General features: G+C 40.4%; 1 protein-coding gene across 1 annotated transcript in view; it reads left to right on the top strand.

Annotated features, from left to right (window-relative positions):
* Positions 1-6,134, top strand: part of CLSTN2 (calsyntenin 2) — a 586,341-nt gene extending 580,207 nt beyond the window's left edge. The window contains exon 17 of the mRNA XM_039914124.1: positions 4,730-6,134. Within this exon, the coding sequence (XP_039770058.1) occupies positions 4,730-4,936 (207 nt within the window). The 3' untranslated portion in view covers positions 4,937-6,134. The remainder of the gene's footprint in view (positions 1-4,729) is intronic.
* Positions 6,135-15,125: the final 8,991 nt, after the last annotated feature.

The raw sequence follows: 15,125 nt of genomic DNA, 5'->3' as shown, positions 1-15,125 counted from the left end.
CCTTTCACTTCCACCTTTGGTTTGGAGGCAATAGGAAATCCCTCTGCTGAGACAAAGAGAGAAATACTATTGAAGGCCTTCCACAAATTATTTATGATGATAATTTCTACCATTATTTCAAATAGCTTTAACAGAGCAATGTTAATATGACCCTGGGGCCAGATTTAGTGACTAAAGTGAAAGTTGTCAGGATATGGATTATTAGCTCACCAGTTCAATTCCCTGAGTCAGCAGAGGGCTCAGTGAGGTACAAATACCAACTGGGAATCAGGGGAAATTGTCAACATACTAGCAACATTTCACTTTTCTTATAATCCTTCCTTCCTTCCTTCACTGGGGCCCCAAGGAGACGGCAGAGAACACCTTTTTCTTACCTGTGGCCTGGCCTCACCCAGGGCAACAGCAGAAAATGTGGTGTTTGGGGAGGGAAGAGAGAAGACCATATCCCCTTTCTCTGCATATCACAGTGGTTATCTTCCCTTTCTCTCAGATTTCCTCTTATTTGTGCCTCACTGCATATGTCTTCTCTCATGTCACCGTGCTGCTTATTCAGGAAAGAGTTCTGAAGCTGAGGTGCATTCACAAGGAGAAGGAATAGTGGGAGAAGGGGAACTGAACTAAAGACACTGCTTTCAGCTTGATCTAATTGCCCTCCTTTACACACAGTGGAAAGCAGCCTCTCAGCCTTGTCCTCAGCCTCCCAGAGTGACACCTTTAAAAATTTGTCCAGATGTGGCATTTTGTAATAAGGTGGTGTTGACACAAATGTATTCAGATAGCCTGATTCCAGTACCTCTAAGTGTAACTCCTCAGACCTCCTCTCCAAGGCAAACCATGATTTTCACCTTTTAGAGGTGACTGTGTTTATACAGCTCTGTGAACTCTTAGCGACTGCATGACTCATGTCAAATTTTGGCTGGCCTCCACAGAAATTACACAGACACATACTCTAAAATGGCATTTCCCCATGGAAAAACAAAAACAACATCTCAGATAAATATTCATGAAGCAGACAAACATCCTTCCCCATTTCAAAGACACTGCATTATAAAATATGATTTGGTGATTCTTTTTCCTCTTGAATTTTTTTTTTTATTCTTTATCCTACTGCAGATTTTGGGACTTGATTTAGTCATATCACTACTAGGAATCCAAAGGGAATCACTCCCTCTTTCTTCCCTGCATTCATATAGGAACAAAAGTCTTCAATTTGCAGGACCAGCCTCTTCACAGTCCCAGAACACTTTATGAGGTGGTGAAAACACTGGTTTTGAGGTCTGAATGGAAAACCCAAAACCCAAATAATTAGGGTCGCAATCAATAAACTTAGAGAAGCAGAGTGGCTCAGTGGAAAGAGTACGAGCTTAGGAGTCAGAGGGCATGGGTTCTAATTCCAGCTCTGCCACCTGTCAGTTGTGTGACTTTGGGCAAGTCACTTAATTTCTCGGTGCCTCAGTTACCTCATCTGTAAATGGGGATTAAGACTGTGAGCCTCAGGTGGGACAACCTGATTGCCCTGTATCTACCCCAGCGCTTAGAACAGTGCTTGGCACATAGTAAGCACTTAACAAATAACAACATTATTATTATTAGAACAGTGCTTGCCACACAGTAAATGCTTAATACCAAAATTATTATCATTATTATTATTATAATTCCAACCATTTTCTCCTATTGAAAATTTAGATTTTAGGCAGGGGAGTGGCAAAGGAATTATGACCCTCTAAGTGAAGCAGTGTCGCCTAGTGGAAAGAACATGAGCCTAGGAGTCAGAAGATCCAGCTTCTAATTCCGGCTCTGCCTTCTTCTTGTTGTGTAACCTTAGACAGGTCACTTCACTTCTCTGTGCCTCAGTTGTCTTAACCATAAAATGGATATTTAAATATCTGTTCTCCCTCCTACTTAAGCCTGCGAGTCCCATGTGGGACAGGTACTGTGTCCAACCAAAATTAACTTCTACCTACCTCAGTGCTCATGGGTTTGACACATAATGAGCACTTAATGCCTCACCTTATGCAGTCAAGTCATCTCCGTCCTATAGCGATGCTATGGACACCTCTCTCCCATAACACCCCACCTCCATCTGTAATCATTCTGGTAGCGGATCCATAGAGTTTTCTTGATAAAAGTACAGAAGAAGTTTACCATCGCCTCCTTCTGCCCAGTAAACTCGAGTCTCCACCCTCAACTCTCTCCCATGCCACTGCTGCCCAGCACAGGTGAGTTTCAACTTGTAGCAGATTGCCTTCCACTCTCTCGCCACTGCCCAAGCTAGGAATGGAATGGACAGGCCTCTGCTTGACTCTCCCTCATGTTGTTGAAACTGTGAACCCATTGTTGGGTAGCGATTGTCTCTATCTGTTGCTGAATTGTACTTTCCAAGCATTTAGTACAGTGCTCTGCAAAATGTAAGCGCTCAATAAATGCTATTGAATGAATGAATGGCTGGTATAGTCCTGGAAACTCTCCAGGTGCAACCCTGAGAGGGGAAGCACTTAAATACCATGAAAAAGTTACTAGTTCAAATAAAATATTGGAAGTACATGCTAATAAAAACAATGAATAATAGTAACAATGGTGTTTGTTAAGCACTTACTATGTGCCAGGCACTGTGCTAAGCACTGGGGTGGATACAAGCCAATCGGGTTGGACACAGTCCCTGTTCCACATGTGGCTCCCAGTCTCAATCCCCATTTCACAGATGAGGTAACTGAGGCACAGAGAAGTGAAGTAACTTGCCCAAGGTCTACTTGGCTATTGGGAACACTTAGTACATTTTATGAAATGAATTTCAGAATGTGTTTCCTAGTTGATAAGGTAGATGTTGTAGGTGTGGCTTATACTTCATGGAATCTACTTACATTTTCAGTTGATGAGCAAAGATTTGAATGAGTATGGGGACATCTATTCCCAGATGTGGTCCCATATATAACCGGCTCTGCCACTTGTCAGCTGTGTGATTTTGGGCAAGTCACTTAACTTCTCGGTGCCTCAGTTACCTCATCTGTAAAATGGGGATTAACTGTGAGCCTAACGTGGGACAACCTGATTACCCTGTGCCTACCCCATTGCTTAGAACAGTGCTCTGCACATAGTAAGCGCTTAACAAATACCAACATTATCATTATATTTACTGGGCTGGCCCATTGGCCTGTATTATACCTGCTTTGGAGGAGAAATAAGACTCGGGTCATTAAAATTTCCTCACCAACACCTTTTCCAGTACTATTCATTCATTCATTCAATCGTATTTATTGAGCGCTTACTGTGTGCAGAGCACTATATTAAGTGCTTGGAAAGTACAATTCAGCAACAAAGAGAGACAATCCCTGCACACAGCAAGCTCACAGTCTAGAAGGGGGGAGACAGACGTCGAAACAAGATAAAAGGCATCAATAGCGGCAATAAAAATAAAGATAATTAGAGATATATATGCACATCATAACAAGTATAACAGTGATTGATATTAATAAATAGAATTATAGATACGTATTTATATACACAAATGCTGTCGGGGGAGGGTGGGGGTAGAGCAAAGTGAGTTATCAGGGTGAGGTGTGGGGGGAGCTGAGGAAAAGGAGGCTTTGTCTGGGAAGGCCTCCGGGAGGAGGTGAGCCTTCAGTAGGGTTTTGAAGGGGGGAAGTGTAATTGTTTGGTGGATTTGAGGAGGGAGGACATTCCAGGCCAGAGGTAGGACGTGGGCTAGTGGTTCAGTGGGACAGGCGAGAACGAGGCACAGCTAAGGGCATAGCTAGACAGGCATAGAGACATAGACCAAGGGCAGGGTTGGAAAAACGTCAGCTCCAATTTCTCTGTAATAACAAAGGTGGATATAATGCCCTGGAACCTGGCACCCTCAAACTGTTTAGTTGGAGAACTGTCAATTGTGACTATGAGGCCGGATAGAGAAGACAAGGCATTGACATGATGGGGTGATAGGGGCAGGGATGGAGACTTTGATAGATTCATTCATTCTCCTTTGTTTCTTCTGTTAGTAAAGGGCTAGATAAGGGCTGGATCCAACATTGAGATCCCCAATAAATCCTCTATGAAATCAAGGCTATTAATGATTTACTGCTAAAGCAACATTGAATGGTTAACTGCTGTTTGTCATGGGATTATTATTCACAATTTATCTCTCAATGCTAAACACATACTTCTTAGTATTTACCTTATTGATTTCAGTCACAACACCTGAAAACCTTTGAATTTTATGGCAATTTTTATGTGGTCTATGGTCCCCCTTCACTGCCCCCTTGCCAGTGACCAACCCTTTAACTCTGCAATTGAGCATTTTTCAATGATCACACATGTAACAACAAAAGGAAAACATTGCAAGACAATCTACATCACCAATTTTTCACTGATACCTTTGTGATATTTGGTGATATGCACATCACCATGGTTTCTCCAAGTGGTTCCAATCCACTATTACAGCGGCAATTATCTGGGTTCTAATCCCAGCTCCGCATCTTGTTGGCTTTGTGATCTTGGGCAAGTCACTTCACTTCTCTGCACTTCAGTGACCTTATCTGTAAAATGCGGATTAAGACTGTGAACCCTATCTGGGACAGGAACCGTGTTCATCCCGATTATCTTGTATCTACCCCAGTACTTAGTACAGTGCTGCCTGGCACATAGTAAGCATTTAACAAATACCACAATTCATTATTATTTTTATTATTGTTACTGTGATCACTGAGGATATTTTTCTTTCAATGAAATATAGAAATATGAAGAGCCCGGTCAGCCGGAAGAGGAAAGTGAGGACGAGGAGGACGAGGAAGCAGATGATGATGATGACGAAGAAACCACCAGCGCGGACTCAGATGGAAGCGAAGAGGAGGAGGAGGAAGACAATGCAATTGGGAGAGCTAAACCTAGTGGCACCAGGCAAGAGCAGCTGGAGTGGGATGATTCGACGCTCCCATATTAGAGTGCTCAGGCCTCCCGGGCTCCTTTTCTAAACACCAATACAATGTATTTCTGAGTCTAGTTAAACTGACAATATGAGTTAGATGACAGGATTTGGATTTGATTGCCTAGTGGAGCTACTTGTAATTGTCACTTTTCTCACCGTTAGTTGATAAATCCCAATGTGATGCCATCATGGCAACTTGGGGTCCGATGCACGCCTTTACTTTCTCTCCTAGACCCAGTTTCCACTCACCGTAGGCGAAGAGTCCTGTCATTCAACTCATAGAGTTTGGCCTTTGCTATTTTTTCACATTGGAGGATTTCAGCTTGTGACGTTCCTTGTTTCTGTGGGTCCGAATGATGAGGTAGCCCTTTGGTTTCACTTTACTCTGTGTCTAATTCCACTTTCAACAAAAAGACAGAGCCTTATTTTTATGGTGACAAAGATGATCTGTTTTCCATTGCCTTTTCTTACCTCCTTGAATGTCATCTGAATGGAAACCAGAAGTGTTGATCTCAGTTTAGTTTTGAAAGTCAAATCCTCAGCCAATCCACCCCGATGGCTGTTATGAGATGGCTTTATGTAATTTCCATGGACCTACTGCTCACTCCTTCGCACATCAGTTGCGATGTGGCAGTGGAAATTCAGATTCCATCCCAGTTAGGCCAGATTACAGCAGATCAGCACTCTCTGATTCACATGTTCAACTGTTACCTTGCTGCATTAATGGGAAACCACTTATTTCCTACATCAGAACTGCACAGGGCTATAATCTAGATAAATATTTAAACACTAAACCAAAATACAAATGAGGGAAAGGTTTCATTTGGCCTGTGGAAGGACTGATTACATGACAGCAACTAGAATTTGTGTCAAAGCGTAACCCGGGAAAGGTGATCTGCTTCCGTTTTTGCTCTTCTCCTATCAGCTTGCTGGTGGCACATAAAAGTTTCTTAAGCTTTACCTCCTTTGCATCAGTGCCCTCCTGTCCTCATTCCTTCTTTCTTGAAGAAAGCCTTTCTTTCTGAAAGGTTTCTGTAATAATATTACGATAAAGTTCAAGCAAAACATGGAGATAAAAAGTCCTGGGGTGCGGGGGGACCGAGGTGGTGACTTCTCATGTTTATTCACTCTGGAAAAAAAGGATTAGAAAAAAGGGGTAGGGCGAGAGAACATGTCCATGAGCCATGATAAGGCTGTTTATTTTTAATGTAAGAGAGTCTTTTGTATCTCCAAAATAACAGAGATACCAAAGTAGCTGTTTCTATGGAAACTCCTCTGTTCCTCTTAGTAGCCTGCACAATAGCAAGTGCGAAACTGGACTCTTGTGACAATGTGTAAACCACCTGAAAACTTTTCCTTTCATGCTAGCACACTACTTTTGGTTCAACCATGCATTTTCTATTTGTTCTCCCCTCTCTTCTCAACCCCTGAATCCAACAGGGACCGCATAGGCTCTGCCTTGGTACACAACACTGGTTACATATCTGATTTCAGGATTTCCATAGAGAAAGCCTCCAAACACCCAGTGAGAATCCTCTAATTGCTCCCAGGCAAGACTAGAATCACTAATTAATGTGAAGAGAAGGCAGGCCCCATTGTGGTCTCCAAAGGCTTTCTGACCACAGTGCTTAAAGAGAAAAATAAATATTGCATGTTTTCTTAACCTCCTAGAGAAAGGCTAATGGAAGGCAGGTAGAAGCTTCTTTCTGAAGTAGGCCCTTCTACAGGAAATGCCAGCACCAAACAATCTGCTTTGATCAGCCAAAATCTTCCTTGGTTAGGCTAGTCATTCGTACATTTTTACATTCTGTTTTCAGTTGGCCTGTCCAGTCCTGAACACTCTTATTCCTGGTATTTTTATTTTAAACTCCCATTCTGCCTCCACCACAGTTCCTGCACTGAGCCTCATGTTTCAGAAGCAACCCCCATGCTTCTGGGAACTTGGGAAGGGAAGGCAATGGCTCAGAAGTGAGGTGGATAAGGGGGAAAAGAGCAGGGTATTCCCTGGTGACACATCCTAGAGGTTTCCATAAAAAAACATTTTTTTTTTGATGCTATCATATCAGTTACTTCCAGGTGGTAAAAAGGAGTGTCCAGCTTTGCTTTGCACACAATAAATACTTGATAAATACTTTTGAATGCATTAATTAATTTCTGAGTATTCTCACTTGCCCCACTGTCCTTGGTCAATTTGTTCTCATTACCATAATAGTTGGAAGTAACAGAGTTTTCCATTTGGGCAGTTAAGAAAAAAACACCCAAACTTTAGAGGTGAAAATTTAGTTGAACAAGATGTGCAAAATGCTTTCTAAATAGTTTTTGTCCCTTGCACTGTAAAAAAAAAAATGTTGGTATTTGTTAAGCACTTACTATGTGCCGAGCACTGTTCTAAGCGCTGGGGTAGACACAGGGGAATCAGGTTGTCCCACATGGGGCTCAGAGTCTTAATCCCCATTTTACAGATGAGGGAACTGAGGCACAGAGAAGTTAAGTGACTTGCCCAAAGTCACACAGCAGACAAGTGGCACTGTACTCTTTGAAGGTTTTTTTTGCTGAGAAATATAGTCTGCTGCCTTTCAGTTTTTCTCTGATGGTTATATTTATGCCTGGATGATTATGTTTGAACATTTGGAAGTACTTATTATACTTTGGAATAGAATCACAAAAATAGTTATGATGGATCAATTGATGTAGTATTCTGTAAATAGATCTACAGTAATTTGCAAAGGAAGGACAATGATAGAAAGCACTCTCTCCCAAAGTTGGTTCTCTGCCTACTGGCATAAAGCAATAGAGATTTCATTTACCTTAAACTGACTGTTTTATAAAAGCAACATTCACTCAATTCTTCAAAGAAGCTTTTCAAACAAGTTAGTGGCCAAGGGTTATTCTTAAGCTTTTCTTGCTTGGATGTTTAATGATTTTCTCAGAATCCACTTGGCTCCTTAGTGTGGGGAAGGGGAGAAACTGCATTTCATAACACCTGTATTTTCGGCTCAGGTGTCCTCGGTGAGAATCATTAAAATGTCCTTCTAAAAAACAGATCTCTTTTCCCTTGTACATTGAAATTCTCGGAGGAAATAGCTAGGATATATATAGAAAAATGGAATTTGGTTGCCAGGGTCAGGTTGGACACTGCCCATTTGCTCATTATAATCTAATGCTGTGGATCTAAGGGTGAGCCTTTCAAATCTGATATGGGCCCAGAAATGAAATCTCAATTTTTCAAGAATGATGTTATCTTGGTCATGTCAGTCCAGGGTCCTGTTAGATCAATGAGGCTCTATAATTGGCTCTAGCTGATCTCTGTGGTACTCCTTTCTGGTGATGAAAATTTTTAACTCCACCCTGATGGTTTCTGTGAGAAGCAAAACTATAACAAATATAGTGTCCTTCAGCAACAAATCAGGCACTGCATTCCAAATTCCAAGCATCGATAGAAACCCAGGGACCAGTGTTGTAGTAACAGTAGTTGGAGAACTAAACTGAGGTAAGAATCCCCAAATTACACTGGGCTATGTTTACTGTCAATAATATGCTACCATTTGGGTGTAACACTTTTCAGCATCAGGGTGATAAGCTTTACTTTTTCATTGTAGTTGGCTCTTGCTAGTGCCTTTAAAATGATTCTAAAGATTTGTAGTTCTTTAAAACCCAATGAAGATGTACAGTGCTCCCCAGTGGACATTAAAATTAGATGCCTGGAAGCAGTATAAAAATCAGCCTTTTTTTGCAAATATTCATTTAAATTAACAAAGCAGGAGGCATAAAAGAGAGACATTGAAAGGTACTAGAAATGAAACACAGCAAGTGATCTTCAGGTAAAGGGAAACCTGGCTCCTTTCAAATCTTTGGATGGCTACACCAAAAAGAACTCCCTTTTTATCTCCTGTAATATCCACTTACTGATAAAGACATGCCCAGTACATCTATTTCAGTTTCATACATTTATTGAGAAGGACAATGCTCAGCTCGAGCCAATTCAATTTTTATTTATCCATTGTATATGACTTCTGTTGTTGGCAAAGGAAATGAGAACTGTCTATCTTGATGGTGGATTATCAGTTATTTTTCACTACTTTTTTTTTTCTCCGTAACTATCTTCTGAAATGCTCTGTACATCTTATTTCTCTCTCTCCTTGGTGAACAGACTAAAGTGGGAGCTTAGGACACATGGCTTAGCCAGGAGGCAAGAATGTGTTTCTTAAAATAAAGTTAAATGTTTATCTTGATTTGGCCATTCAGTGGACAGAATTTCCTTTTAGCTGGAATATAGTTGATATAGTATATTTGGCAATAATGACAACAAAGCAGGGAGATTTTATCTTTTGACATAACTCTCTACCATTAATTTTTCTTCATACAATTTTATGAGTACTCACTCTTTATGAGCTGCAAATATCTGAAAGTCAGAACTTTCTTGCTACTGGAGAAGGGGGATCTATTCCTGAGTATTTTTAATGTAATGCTCAGCAAGGTTTGGACTATCCATAGCCCATCTGGATATCTTGCGGGTTTGTCTGGGGACACTGATGGAGAAAAAGGGAAGTACTAATCCCTGCTCCATCCCTTGCCTCCTGTGTGACCTTGTACAAGTCACTTAACTTTGTTGTGCTTCAATTTCCTCAATCTTAAAATCGAGATTCAAAACGTATTTCCTCTCTCCCTTAGACTGTGAGCCCTGTGTGCGTCAAGGATAGTATCTGACCTGATTAACTTGTATCTAACCCAGGGTTTAGAACAGTGCATGACACACAATAAGTACTTAACAAATATGATCATTATTATTTTTAATTATCATTCTTATTACCTGCTCTTGTGCAAGCTATGGCCACAACCTGGAAACTCAGGAAGATAATTTGACCAGCATGGGATCTCGTTAGGATAGTCTTGATCCTCACATGTTATGGTATTGGTCCTTATAGAAGGATGAATTTAAGGCCAAAAGTTAGGAGCCACACTCCAAACTGAGAAGACACCTGTGGCAAGTCTTTGGAAGCTTTCCAGGCATGGACTGGAGAAAGGTTTGTTTTTTTAGCTTTGAATACTAATGACAGCCCCATGAAATGAAATATAAATTCCATTCATAGTGATTAGCTATTCTCTCAAGCACTGCTGCTTGGGCACATGAAAGAGGAGGCAAGCATCAGTCTACCTGTTGCTACTTTACCAGGGCCTGTGCACAACAGTTTCTCTTTTAAGATCAACTTGCCAAATAATCCATCGATTGCATTTATTGAGCACATACTTTATGCAGAGCACTGTACTAAGCACTTGGGGTAGTGAACTACAATAGAGGTGGGAGACAAGATGCCTGACCACAATGCGCTTACAGTCTAGAAGGGGGGACAAATATTAAAATAAATTGCAAATATGTACATAAGTACTGTGGGATGAGGGTGGGCTCAACATCAAGTGCATAGGGTGTACAGAACTAAATGCAAGTTTAAAGTCAAGATCCAAGTCAAATTTAAAGCAGGGGTGGTAGGAAATACATGAAGCATTTTCGATCTAAACTAATAATAGAAGGTTGCTTCCTCTGGTGATGTAATTTTGAGACGCCGTATAGACTATATGAAAAAAAACTTGCTTATGTATTCAAGCTGTAGGAGACTATGGCTTCAGAGGAAGAAGATGCCCTCTTGTTTCTTTCTTACTGTTTTAGCAAGGTGACCCTTCTCCAGCCCAATAACCATGACGGAAGCCAGAGTGAGTTAGAACCATTAGTAGCAACCTCATCAATGGTTACAGATAACATGGATTGGAAGTTGTCTATTACTGCATATCAGCTATAGCAGAGTGCTCTTCTAGCATCATGCCTTCTGAGCAGTCCCATTAAATTCTGCAGGCAAAACAGTGACATTGGTCCAACCCTAAAAGCTCATTTTCAGTAAGGAATGATCCAGGCCTGGACAACTGAATTTTCCCTCTTTCATCTTAATAGAACGTACAAATGGGAAAGTTCACGTTACAAAATCAAAAGAGAGCTCTAATGACAAATTAAGAACTCCTGGCACTTTTTTTTAAAAGTTGTTTAGATTCTTCAAGTAGAAAGGGATCAAGAATTACAGCCTTATTTTACACATATACACTGAAGAACAAAGAAACATGCAGTCCCAGGTTTCCCACTGGTTGGGTTTCAAAATGTCTGAGGGTAGAATTCAAAGTGTTCTCTATTATCCCCTAAAAATCAATTAACTACTTTTAATTAGGTGTCATTATAGTAGCTACTTAAGTGGTCCTTTTGGAAAAAAAAAAGATTTCTGATGCAGACAAAATCTAAAGTATCTTTCTATAACCTAATGCCCTCTTTTAGCTGAATGAAGATCACCAAAACTCTTTGTAAAGGTAAAATGTGATCGTCATATGCCATTATTTTTTTTTCCTTAAAAGTACCCCAACGTATCTTTCCTTAAAAGTCCCTAGACCATTTATATAAGTACCATGAGAGTCTTGAGCAAATTCTTGACTATCACCGTATGGTCTAGAATAAAGTTTGGAGTTCAGGATTCAGGGATTTTGCACCAACATCTTTAAAACCATCATCTTAAAAGCACCTAAATGCTCAGATGTCCATTCACATGGATATTAATAATTGTCAGTAGTAAAATATTTTGTGGTACAGTAGTAATAGTTAATTGAAGAAATACCCTCTGACAAAACTGGAACTAGCTTATTGGGCCATGACACCCGTTATACTCTTCGGTAACTTTTAAGGTGAAGGAACCTATTCCTTTAGCAAAAACTGGGATGTGCCTGTGAACTAGTGAAAATTAATGGACAGCTGAATTTCCACCCAGATTTTCCTGTAGATAGAGCACATCCATCCTACCCAACACAAGCAGAGAAATCATTTTGAAAACAACTCGGCTGGTCATTTGTCCATACTAAGCAGATTTCTTGCACAGGGTATTTAGCAAGATGAAGCATACTTCAAAACATATTAATGAAAGGGGAACAAGGACAGGATTGAAAAAGGAAATGCAAAAACCACATATTGATCCCATACAACCGAAAATGTCAGTGCTTTAATAATTAATTTTCCCCCATTAATCTTAAAATGAAGACTATCTCCTGTTCAGATAGTTTAGAAGTATTTCCAGAGAAAGCCCCGAACATTTTAAAAAATTGTCAGAGAAGTGATTTAATTTTTCCCACCTGAAAATGTTGCTTATAAATCTGGTGGCAGATTGTTTCTGTTTTCAGGAGCTGCAAACCTGTCAACATGCCTCAGGAAAATGACCAGTAAAGAATTCGGGAAGGGAATTAAACAGGAGGAGAGGACAGATTTTTGACAACTCCATTGGGTTGACTTCATTGGGCATGAGGGAAAGTGGCTCAATTTTCAACTCTGAAGTCATGAACATGAATTTCCTTTGAAACTCTCTTCCCTTGTGGAAGAAGAACAATTTTCCTAGCTGCAGGAGGACTATTGGTGCTGGGTGAGTCAATATAAAGCAGGTGGAAATTGAATGCAACACTAGTGACACTTGAATGTTTATTTACAGTAAGTTGCAGAAGGTAAGTTAGTAGAAAGGACAGGGGCAGTTTAAAAGATTGATAGTCATGTTCCAACTGTCAAATCATCTTTGGGTTGTGGAAAAAAAAATACAGTACAAAAGTTTAGTTGGAATGGGAGGAAAGTGAGAATTCACATTTTGCAAAGACTAAATGGAAAGTTGACAGTGAAGGGAGTGTAAATATTGACTGGAATTTAAGAGTAAAGTGATCAGGAGGTGAAAGGCCTCAAGGGACTTGAGAGGCAAAATAAAACTTTAATTACAGGAGGAGATGGAAATGGAAATGTGCATCAGAGGAGTCTCCTGCTTAATGGGTAAGCGATGCACAGTATCTAGCTAAATGAAAGCACTGTGTAGTTTTAGGAAAGAACAGGATGTAGAAATTAGAGGCTAGGCTGTTCACTTTTTGATTATTTGTAGTATGGGTTATTTGTGCTTAATGAATATAAAAAGGAAGAAATGGCTAAGCCGTTTCATATAGTCTAGAGAACAGAGAAAGGGAAACAAGAGTAGATGTTACTTTTTGAATTATTTATGAATAAGGTAGATGAACTTTAATAGAACCCAAGTAATCACAGTAATGCTATATACTAAGTAGCTCGGTCCAACAACAGAATTCAGGTATACACTAGATTCAATTTTCAGAAAATCCCACCAAATTTGTGAAGACAAATCCAATCAGTCAACAAATACTTGAGGACCCAATTGGTTAGACAGAAAATCGACTGAAGAATCCGCCGGCGATCCTAGATGAGGGAACTCCGGGGCCAGGCCGATGAGGAATGTAGTATGCATGGCTGAAGGCTCCGAGGGGTGGAATAAAGAGACAGAGTGAGTGCTCTAGAGAATCACAATATCTGCGTGTGGGCTCACACTGGCTCCCATGGACTTGACCTGCTGTCCTACTCTTCTTCTCCTGAGGCTGACACAACCCTTCTACTTCTTGTGTTCAGGCAGAAGAGGGAAACAATTGGATGCTTAGGCAGAACTGCGTCCCAAGAGATTAAATGGGTTGGGATCCTTTAAAATGAGCTTGAAAGTGCCACCTGTGTAGAAAAGGTTAATGCCTGGAAAATATACTTCACCATCCTTGTTCCCCACAGAGACTTTTAATTAATCAGATCTGCCTCCACATTACTACACTGCGTTCAGTGGACAGAGAAACAGCATAACATTTAGTGTTTATGCTAATCAGAAGGTTTCCTCAGTGATATCTGGTTTGACAACTACATCATCCGTACAAGTTTGTACATGATATAATGAAAAGTTAGGGGCAGTGATCTGAATGTAAGAGTCTCGAGAGTCCTTTTGCAATTCTCAGTGAGCATGTCTCTACTTCAGATGCTCACACCTTGTGTTTGGGTAAGTAAAATAGACCTCTAAAGAACGAAAATCTACTTAATAGGGCCACCCTCAGGGAGACCCAATATATACAGGACAGCAGGTGATCAAAGGAAAATGTCAAGTCTGCGCTAAGAAAGACTGGAGAACACTGACTGCCAATCTGTCCCCTCACCACCTCCCTTGTCCCACATTAGTTAATATTCATGGTTAAAATTGACACATAGTAAAGTGCATTGAGAGCTACCTTTCTATGTAATGGGAATAAATTGTTTTTACATCATGGCATTGTGGTAGAACTCATGTAAGCCATGTCTCTTTGAAGAATAAAACTTTTGGATTTTCAACTGTCAAAATTCTAACAGTTTCCACCTGATTTGTTCACTGCATATGCAAAACTAACCTGTTATTTTCAATCTTGGCCTGTAACTGTCTCCAAACAGTCATTTTTTGTGGTCACTATGGCACTTTCTGTGAATTGGCCAATAAATATGATTTTAGAATTTCACAATAAAGATTACATTCAGGAGTCATTATTTCATCGGCTGGCTGTCTGATCACATGTGTGCTTCCAAGTCAATTAACTTACTGTTCTACATGTATTTCCTCTCCTTCCCCAGGAGGACATACACCAGAAAGAAAAAGAGGCTTGGGAAAGGAGGAGGAAAAGAAATTATCCACTCTTGGAGGTTTCTTTTCTCCTCTTCTACTGGCCTTCTTTAATCCTAAGGAGTCAGAGGACTTGGATTCTAATTCGGCCTCTGTCACTTTTTTACTGTGTGACCTTGGGGACAATCAGAACTTCTCTGTGCCTCAATTTCCTCATTGATGTATTGGGGATTCAATACCTATTCTCCTTCCCTCTTAGACTGTGAGCTCTATGTGGGACAAGAACAGTGTCTGACATTATTTTATATCTACTTCAGTGCCTGGTACACAGTTGAAACTTAATGAATACCATAGTTATTATTTTCATTCCTGGCTCAGAAAAGCCAGAATTGAGAACTATGCTCTGCCTCTATAACTTTTAGTCAGTCCTGTCTAGTGGCTGGGATCCTTTCAACAGCCTGATTTACTACTTTGAGAGGGCTGGGGACAAGAAGAGAGGAAAATTTAATTGACAGATTGAGTGGGAGAGAGCTGCAAAATTAGTGTTGCTCAGCGCTTTCAATGGACTGGAGTGGTTTCATATTCCAGAATGTTATTGAAAATAAATAAGCCATCACACTGAATGACTAATGTTGCTCTCCTCATGCTGTTGGATTATGAATACCCATCGCACCCTAGGGGAATGGTCACATGTGTTGCTGTCAGGGAGCTTACAAGCCAGTATGCCAAAGGGG

The sequence above is a fragment of the Ornithorhynchus anatinus genome, chromosome 1, assembly GCF_004115215.2.
Source record: "Ornithorhynchus anatinus isolate Pmale09 chromosome 1, mOrnAna1.pri.v4, whole genome shotgun sequence".
Lineage (NCBI taxonomy): Eukaryota > Metazoa > Chordata > Mammalia > Monotremata > Ornithorhynchidae > Ornithorhynchus > Ornithorhynchus anatinus.
The sequence above is the reverse complement of the archived record's forward strand: the minus strand, read 5'-3'. Positions and strand labels throughout refer to the sequence as shown.